General features: G+C 38.2%; 1 protein-coding gene across 2 annotated transcripts; it reads right to left on the bottom strand.

Annotated features, from left to right (window-relative positions):
• Positions 1-2428: 2428 nt before the first annotated feature.
• On the bottom strand, positions 2429-5959 carry LOC149838929 (uncharacterized). Of its 2 annotated transcripts, XM_090007852.1 has the most exons (6): positions 5896-5959; positions 5451-5781; positions 4082-4170; positions 3775-3891; positions 3573-3647; positions 2429-2798 (listed from the first exon to the last, which is right to left on the bottom strand). In XM_090007852.1, the coding sequence occupies exons 2-6, from the start codon at positions 5740-5742 to the stop codon at positions 2529-2531; spliced, it is 843 nt and encodes a 280-aa protein (XP_089863978.1). In that variant the 5' UTR covers positions 5743-5781; positions 5896-5959; the 3' UTR covers positions 2429-2528. The 2 variants fall into 2 exon arrangements, with proteins under 2 accessions (XP_089863978.1, XP_089863979.1); XM_090007853.1 differs by lacking the exon at positions 5896-5959 and having other exon boundaries at positions 5451-5798.
• Positions 5960-10349: the final 4390 nt, after the last annotated feature.

The following is a 10349-nucleotide window of genomic DNA, read 5'->3' on the forward strand; positions in this document are numbered from 1 at the left end:
AAGGGTAGCAGTTACGGTGAAAATGAACTTGAATACTACAGTGTTATAGAAGAAATAATAGAGTTGACTTACTTAGGCTTAAATAACAGGGTAACTTTATTCAAGTGTCATTGGTTTGATCCCACAACAACAAGAATCGACAAAGCCTCAGGCACTGTGGAGGTGAATCATAAATCAAGGTTTGAAACATATGAACCAATTAAATTAGCATCGCAAGCTCAACAAGTTTACTATACTTCATATTCGAATACAAGAAAGTCAGATAAAAATAAATGGTGGTGGTTTGCAAGGTGAAGTCTAAACTATACCCAGATTATGATCACTTACAAGAAGACAAGATTGTTGAAGATGGTGATTACTATCAATCAGATGATATGTATAACTTTTCTTATGGTCACAATGTTACACATGGTCTGCATGTCACATCTCCATTATCCGATGGCACACATATGAAAGAATGTGATCCAAATGATATACCAAGTGGATGAACGCCTAATGAAGAAGAAGACGAAGAGGACGAGGAAGAAGAAGAAGAATATGAAAGTCAAACAAGTAATGAGGAAACATACTTGAGCTAGTGAAATATGAACATGATATTAACATATATGAAAGTTTTTTTACTGCCTTATAACACATATATGCATGATTGAATCAATATGAAAGTTTTTTGACAACCTTAAAATACATATATGCATGATTGAATAACTATGAAAATTTTTTGACTGCCTTAGAGCACATATGAGCATGATTGAATCACTATGAAAGTTTTTTGACAACCTTAGAACACATATGAGCATGATATTAGCATATATGAAAGTTTTTTTACTGTCTTATAACACATATATGCATGATTGAATCAATATAAAAGTTTTTTGACAACCTTAGAACACATATATGCATGATTGAATCACTATGAAAGTTTTTTGACAACCTTAGAACACATATAAGCATGATTTCATCATTATGAAATTGTTTTACTGCCTTACAACACATATATGCATGATTGAATCATTATATTTTTTTTACTGCCTTAGAACACATATATGCATGATTGAATCACTATGAAAGTTTTTTGACAACCTTAGAACACATATAAGCATGATTTCATCACTATGAAAGTTTTTTGACTACCTTATAACACATATATGCATGATTGTGATACATAACACATTTATTTGATAGCCTTATAAACATTATATGCATGTGTGAATCACTGTGACATTTTTTGACAACCTTAGAACACATATCTGCATGATTGAATCACTATGAATTTTTTTTATCAGTCTTAGAACACATATCTGAATTTTGTTATTGTCCTTCACTTTATTGTTAGTCTATGTGTCATTCAACCATTTACTTTGATTGCATTAGATTAGGTGCATTGCATATAATTTATTTCATTATATTTTGTTTATCAATACTAACATTTCGGTTTTCTTGTAGGATGCTGAAGATAATCACCATAGAGGAGCTGATGGAGGCATGGATGGAGGGGCAGATCGAGACAACACTACAAGAAAAATGCATATTAGCGACGGACTCTATCCGTCGCTAATCCATCGCTAACGTGTTTAGCAACGGATAGAGTCTGTCGCATAATCCTAATCGCTAAATTGTGATGAAATTTATTTGTCGTCAGTCCATCGCTAAGTAGCGATGGTTTATTTCCGTCGCTAAACCGTCGCTACCTAGCGATGGAGTATATCCGAATATAAGTCGTCGCTAACTTTTGGTCAGCAGGTTAGCGATGAATTAGCGACAGAATATAATCCATCGCAACACAGCAAATATTCATCGTTGAATATTAGCGATGGATAATATCTGTCGCTAATCCATGTCAAAAATTTAAAAAAATAAAAATAAAAAAAAAGAACCCCAAGGCGTGCGCCTCATATGCCTTGAGGCGAGAAGTGTGCCTCATACGCCTTGAGGCACACACCTCAAGGCAAGGCGTGCCTTAAGCCAAGGCATACCTCCTTAATGACAGGCGGTGGCTTCCGTGGGGGCTCAGTCGCCGAGCGGCCAGCATTGAGGATGCAGGCGATGTTGCTCCGGAGGGTGCAGGATCGAGCGAGGCGCTCCTTCCTCTGCAGTTGTGGGGCTGCGGCGGCGGCTCACAAAATTTAAAAAAAAAACCTTGGTCGGATATGATCCATAAGAAACCGGGTCTTAAACATAAGCCCGAGAAAAAATTAGCGATGGACCCGCGCCGGGGGGGAACCCCCGGACCCCCCTCTTGTAAGGAAAATATATGATACTGCTAAATAGTATAATACCATGGTGATTCAATCAATAGGTCTCATTACCAACTTGAACAGTGTATGTCCAAAAGCTTATTACCTGTATACGTGTAACCACAACCCATATTGGCTTTGTTAGAAGCACATTCACACACCTGCATAAAGGAAAAAGATGCTAACTGAAAACCTTTCTTTTTTTATTCTAAACCTGTTTGATAATATTTTGCAAAGTTAACAAATGAAGAGTTAGCAATGGCAATGTTAAACAGACGATGATTGGTTGTCATGCTAGAATAAAACAAAACAGCAAATAAGGATTTCTAGCACAACTAACATGAACTTCATGGGATCATCAAACAGAAAGAAGCATGACATCATATCACACCAGTGTATATAAGAAACAGCCCTATAATACAAGGAGACTTGCCCAGCTAATGCCACAACAACAAGTGAGGAGAACATCCCAACAGTTTCATCACCAGAACCTTTATTGAAACGATTAAGAGCTACAGCTTCTGCTCTTGTCCTGAATATTTGATAAAAATAATAATAAACACCCTGTGCAAAAAGTAATAAATCAGATAATATCACACTAAAAAAGGGGAAAAAAAAGAAAATCAAAATGATGCCAATTGCCTTAGTAAAATAGCATCTACAATTGAATAGGAAACTCTCAAAGTCACAGGTATCAAAGAATCAACTTATTGTTAAGCTGCATACTTAATAGCATAAACATTTGGAAACCTTCTTCTCTTGTACCAACACAATTGTGTTGTGCTTAGACTTCAAATAGTGCTGCTCATATGACTTGTTTAACTAAAAGATCAAGAAATTTATAGTTTATTTGGAATATCAAACTTGCCCACTTCAGTTAATTAGGTGTCACCAAAGTCCATCAGCTACTGAGAGTCTCCATTCAGAGCTGATCCAGTAATTTTCAATTTCAAATACTGTCGTTAAGCCATTAACCCAATCCTTAAGAGAACACAAACTTATCCAACCAAAATATGGGGACCTGATGTCCATCTAATTTTTAATGATATATCAAAAACACCCTTTATGGATGTGATGATCAGGCCTATCAATGAATGCGATGATCAGTGTCTAGAGAAGAAAAGAGAGTTGACAAACAGATGTGATACTCTAAATCAGAACATCAAGCAGATTGCTCAATATGTCATGCAACAAACTCTCTAATTTGCTTTAACGAATATAAACTCCTTCAGTGTAAATCAACCCCACATCAATTTATAGTGAACATCATTGAGGGGAAATATTAATCCAATTTCAAGCTCTAATCAAGCAGACTTAAAAAGAGAAAGCAAGTGATACCTGCGATGCTGCCGTACCAACTAAAGAAGGCATGAGGCCACCATACAAACGTCCCCATCCTTCATGTTTGGCAACCTGTAGAATTTGTATCGGAGAAAAATAAAGGAAATAAACCACATGATGTTATCTCTTGAACTCTGAAGTTTCCAGTAAACAAGTCTCAATTTCAAAATTACAATCACAATAATGAAAATAATTAAACCTGACACATATGTCCTATAGTTCCCAGATTCCTCTTTGCTAGCTTCTTGGATGTGATCAATAACTCTTCTCCTGAAGCATCTTTTGGTTGCCGTTCTTTTTGTTGACGAGCATTAACCTTTAAAAGAAACAATAAAAACAAGTTATTCAGTTAAGGATAAGACTGCTTGCACCAAAATGCTGGGACAAAGCAAAAGTAATTACCTTGTTCTACCAAAGATATCAAAACACAAAATCCATTATAAGTTCAAGCTATAGCTCAACATCAAAACAAATTAAACATGGCGATCTTTCGACCCGCATCATACCACTCCTTCACACCAGCTTGTCCCATCTTGAATTAGTTGCATCCTTGCTTCTGCAACTCCTTTGTGCATATCAGCCACTGAAGCTGCACCTTGTTTTTTGACCATATACACAAACATTTAGACAATAGAACATAAAAGATCTGAAATTGAAAAAAATATTTCAAATAGCACCATATGTTGGAAGAGAGATGCCAATTTTGATAACATTAGAGAGGTAATTTGTAACTTAAATTACAAGTCTACAGCCCAATAAAATATATTAACCTTCACTTATTTGAATAATACACAGTTGGACTTATGGTGGTGCAATATAATTGGCTCGGAGTGAAAACTCGTCCACAAAGCACTGATCCTTGTTATCTCTACATCAATTCATTTCTCTAAGTATAATTATATTCTTTCATCTACATTATTTGCTATTTATTTGTTTATTTTCCTTTTTTCTCTTGACAGACCACATGGGTATGCCAAATGCCTACATAGGTGCAACTAGGCCATTACCAAGGATTACTCTATTTCTTGCAATTTGTTTTGTCTTTTCTTCCCAGGATGTTGTTTCTTTGGCAATTCTTAAATTATTGGTCCATGCATTTCTATTTCCTAAGCCTTTTAACTTACCACAAAGAAACTATGAATCACTAAAAATGGACACAATAGTAGCATTTACGATTGTAACTCGGCATATAACTTGAAGATGTCCCATTTTCTCTCTCTTTTTCTCAATAGTTTGTTGCTCCACAAGAAAAAGGGTATCGTTCTAATTGAGCTCTCATAGAACAAGTACAGTGCAATGCTTCAAAGTGCTTATGCATGTGTGCTGCCAGATTTTTTTTTTAGTCAGTGGGAGACAAAGATTAATGGTGGGTACCAGCAGGATTGGAAACTGAATGTTGCACAATCTTCAGCTATTTTTTTTAAAGTGTAAGCCATCACAGATTTCAATCAAATGCTTTGATTCAATTGCGCTAGAGCTAGCATCAATAGGTTCGTCCACAAACCACGTCAAACATGGAAAGCGCTATTATTAAAAAAAAAAGTTAAATGGGGGTGGCCTAATTCCACTGCTTAGTTTTATATCTTATACGTTTCTAATAGCGAAGAGAAATCAACCAGCTTCCCAATTTTATATCGTATTTGTCCATATTATGATGCTCACAGATATCCACGTCTCGATAAAACCAGAATAAATAAATAAATGTGAATGCCTAACGCAAACAAAATCTAAACAATATGCCATAACCTGAAAAAACAGAATCAATAAACAAAAGGAAATCAGAGGAACATCACTTTGCAAGCTATCGCGGCATTGATCAACATGAAATCAGGCATAAATCTTTAATCAAACAGACAAATTCGAGAAAAATCTTACCTACGATCATCGGCACCAAAACCTCCCCTAGGGCTACTTCGGCGATGATCGTATCCATCATCCCTCCGCGTCCGCTTAAACGGCGGAGGGGAATGGCGAGAAGGAGACTGCCACCGCTCCCGTGAAGGGTACGGAGGAGGGCTGGGACTGTTGCGCCGCCTGTACTCCCGATCCCGGTCCCTCGTCGAGGCACCGGCAGCCGCCACCGACGACCGTCTCCGCTCATAGTGATCGCCTCTCCGGTTAGGGAAGCATTCGTCCCGCTCATCCCTCCTCTCCTTGGAGTCCCCATCCCTCTTCCTCGGCCATTGAATCAAGTTCTACAGAATATCTGGACGCGCAACGACAGTTTACAAAATCGGAAAGAAGACGAAAATCGGAGATCGAAAGGAGAAAAATCGATGAGGGGAATGAACCCTAAAGGCCGACGCTGCGAGTTCCCTACTTCGATTAAAATGATAAGAACGCTTCCTTCGCTAGGGTTTCAAATGCCTTCCCTCTTCTTCTTCTTCTTCTTCTTCTTCTTCTTCTTCTTCTTTTCTTTCTCTCTGCGAGTCCCAAGAGACCGGACACTTCTTCTTCTCATCCACTGCAGCTGCTGGCACCGCCAGCTTCACCTCCAACGAGCCGCCAAAAGTGGAGGGGCATCGACGGGGCGGGCAGTGGCAAACGAGGAGGAGGAGCCACCCGTTGTGCTATCGAAGGGACGCCACCTCTTGGCGCCGAAGGCGGTGGTGCCGCCATCCGCCGCTCCAGCGGAGCCCTTGCACACACACACACAGAGAGAGACGCGCCCGTCGATGAGTGGAGGCTGCGAGGAGAAAGGAGGGTGAGGAGGGAAGAGGGAGAGATCGTGCCCTCAATGGGGTGTTTTATATCACAAACTAGCAACAGACAATTTTCGAGGCTAACTCCGTCGCTAATTTACTATGGAGTTCGCAAGAGAAAATTTTCGTCGCTAATCTATGCCTATTCTGCAACAGATTTTGAGACGAAATATTACAAAAAAAATCTTTCATTAATTTCGTCGCAAATTTTAATTTTGACAACATATGATTTTCTCTAGCTAATCCATCGTAAATTTGAGACGAAAAAAATTCATCGCAAATTTTCATCTCTAATTAACATTTTTATTGTAGTACAATGAAGAGGTTGATGCCCTGAATCTTGACGATGATTAGATTCATGTGTTTATTTTATTTTTTTAAGATTGTTGTTTCAAACAAAACTCTTTGTATATGTTCACTTGTAACTAATTAGAACTTGGCAAGGACTGTATTGGGTTGTTAAATTTGTTTAACTTATACTTGTATTAAATTTGTTTTATCTGCTTTGTATATGTGTTTTTTATGTATACTTTATTTTTCATACACAGGTTATATAAATTGTATAACGAAAATTTTTCTCGATATTTATATTTTAAAAAAATATATATTTTTTTTAATTTGGGACGGATATTATCTAACACTAATATCCGTCATCAATTTAAATCAGTTGATGTTTGACTACAGAATTTAATCTGTCGTTAATCCCTCGCTAAATTGGTGATGAACATTAGCGACAGATAACTATTCATCGTTAAATTTTAGCGATGGAATACATTCTTTCGCAAAACCAAACTAGTCTTTATTTAGCGAGAGATAAACTTTATTGTATTTTAGCGACCAAAATTATGCGACAAACATTTTTTGTCACAAATTCGTCGCTAAACACGTTAGTGACAGATTAGTAATAGATAACATTCGTCGCTAATCTGCATTTTTTTATAGTGTCTGCAAACTGATGATACCTAGAATGAAGGTCGATCTTAGAGAACACCTTTGTCGTCTGTAATTGGTTGAACAAGTCATCAATCCTGAACAAAGGGTACATGTTCTTCACGGTTACCTGGTTTAGTATGTGGTAATCTATGCATAATCACATGATCACATGAACTCATCATTTTTCTTGACAAAGAGAACGGGTGCACCCTAAGGTAGCACACTAGGCCTGATGAAACCCTTCTCAAAAAGTTCAGGTGTCATGCGATACGGTGTGTGAGAACTCGATCTCCTTGTAAAGCGGCAAACCTGGCAAGTCCTCACAAATGTTGTCAACAGGAACACAAAGTCAGTTGGACCACTCACAATATGTCATGCAATGATATACCAAATCGAACTAGAGACCAGGTATTTGACATGAATTCAGTTAAGTTTTAACATTCAGGGCAAGGACCGGACTGAAACCAGTGTAGCACCATGATCAACATGAAGTAAATATACGAAAAGCACCAAGAAAATCATAAAAAATTCAGAAGCAAGAAACGTTTTCAAGGAGAAGAAAATAATTCATTGAGAAGTTGGGCTTGCAACAAAAACATCGGATACATGCCCAATGAACCCTCCTAATCTTATTCACCACCCAACCCAAAACTAATAACAAAAAGAAAATAACAGCCAACAAGGGCCAGAGAAAAGAAGAAGAAGGGAGAAAACAAGAAAGACCCTAATAAAGTAAACGTAATAAATCAATTTCCCAATATTCATCTCTTCAAGCATACTCGTGATAGAGATATCAAGCAAAATGAAACCCAATTCAATACAATTATCCATACGCATATCAAGATCACAACCCGAAACTGTAGTAAGACAATTTCTCAAAAAAAAAATAAAAAATAAAAATTAAATAAAGTCGCGAACACGAACCCAACAAGAATTCCACAAAAACCCACGAATAGTGAATACACAAAATTATAGGCCGAGAATCCCTACCTTCATAGAATCCGTCGTTGGAGGAGCCTTTGCTTGAGCAACCATCTTCCTTTTTTCCAGTGATAACGCCAACTTTAGCAGAGGGGGCGATCGAGAGATAGAGCCTGAGAGACTGGCCGATACGGAACCAGGAGATATAGGAAAAGAAGGGAGAGGCGAATTGCAACGACGAAAATGAATAGAGATTCAAAGAGAACGGGCAGTGAGATCCAGGGACGATGGAAGAGGGGAGAAAGGAATGGAATGATCAAGAGGGCACTCTACCCGCCATTAACAACGCAAGAAACTCTCTCTCTGAGCAAATCAAAACAATATTGGCAGAAGAAAGAGTGTGGAGAAGAGAGGTATGTGCGGTAGAGGAAGAAGACCAAGAAGAAAATCAGAAACCCTAGCGAGTTTGGAGTGAAAAAAAAAGAAAGGAGAAGAGAAGGACGTGTGGGACATTGCAGTGCACCGACATCTCGCAGGCATTCTTCATCAACCCTTCGAGGGCTGGCTTTAATCTCAATCCGCTTCAGCAACACCCCTCCTTCGCGGCATGCCACCTCGCCTCCTCTCCCCCCCCCCACACACACACACTACCCTTCAGTTCAGAAAGACCCCACCGCTTTGTCACCAATTAGCAAGCAAGAGGAAGAAGAGGGAAACTACCCACGTTCAAACTTCAAATAAACGAACAAGAATATGGAAACTACGATGAGGTCACCCTGGAGATGGAGAGGGTGGTGTGTGTTCTCCCTCGATGATTCACTGAATCCCACGTCTGTGTTCGGGGGGCGAATGGGCACCACGTATTTATGCACATGGGGCTCGTATTCCCGTGTATGTTGACATAACTTTGCATCGGACTCTGGTGCTGTTGCAAAGACTTAATCACCCTTACTTGCTTTTCTTGCCCTGAAACGACGGTTCGAGGAAATGACAAAAATATCCTCCATTCAAAAGTTAGGAAACTACGGTTTGAGAAAAGGACAAAAAAGTCCTCCATCCAGAAAGTTTGATGTTAACTATTTAAGGTGTAGACGTTCGCTATTCATTAAACTCTTGTGCCATCTGTCGTAACAGTAGCTCCCATTGTCAACACAAACTTTGCCTTCGTATCCAGTCGAGGTTTCTGCCTTGTTTTGTATCCTGTTTTACAACACATTGTCGCCTTCTCGTGCCTGCCTTGTGTTACAAAACATTCACGTGTCTTCTCTTTATTTTCATTGTCGTTAGGCATTATGAAAGAAATCAATGATGCACAAACATTCCAACCAGTGCCATTAAGGCGTTGTGAGTAGCTTTCCATCTCATCATGCTATCGATGAAGAACGCATGTCGTCTTGTGTGCCATTAAGGCATTGTTTTGTTACTGCAGGTAGATCTTGTTCTTACGATGGTTGGAAACTTATCGATATTTGTAAGACGCTGGGACCTATTGACAAGAATGCTTGTTTACAAATGCTAGGAAGGGCCTCCACCCCATCAGGTATCCTACATTTACTCATTATATGCATTGTATCTCAAACCGCTGTATTAGTAACATACTACCGATTTGTGAGATATTGTTTTGTTAGTTAATATCGATTTGTTTGCTATTATGCTCAATTTCTTTCGTATTGATTTGTAATTTATTGTGTGATATATTTATCGACCTTTTAGATATTATGGTTTTGTATTGTCGATTTGTAAGTTATTATGCTGAACTGCCGTATCGATTTTCAATATATTATTCGATATGTATATCGATTTGTAAGATATTATATGTTTTGTAATATGTATTCATAAGATATTTGTACACAGACTTTGAAAATGTGTGCGTGCAGAAACACATCATTACACGCATTCAAATCGTTGCTATGTCAGCGTTTTATATTTAACTCATTTCACAGCCTCTTGGATTTATTGACAGCGTTATCGTCAACACACATGTATGACATTTCGTGTCTTTTATTGGCATGGTAAGTGACAACTTGATGCTCAGTATAAGCAAATATCAAACTGCAGTTGCTTTTATACTGTCATTCATTAAATCGATTCTTTGACTTGCTAACCCTTATCGGTATCTGTTGTTATATGCATCCTGATTAAATCGTAGTAAATGTATGCGCTTGCTAACACAACATGATATATTGCTTACAAAACATTCCCGTGTCTTCTCTTCTTT

Source organism: Nuphar pumila, chromosome 5 (genome assembly GCF_984573655.1).
Source record: "Nuphar pumila chromosome 5, dmNupPumi1.hap1.1, whole genome shotgun sequence".
In the NCBI taxonomy this organism is placed as follows: Eukaryota; Viridiplantae; Streptophyta; class Magnoliopsida; order Nymphaeales; family Nymphaeaceae; genus Nuphar; species Nuphar pumila.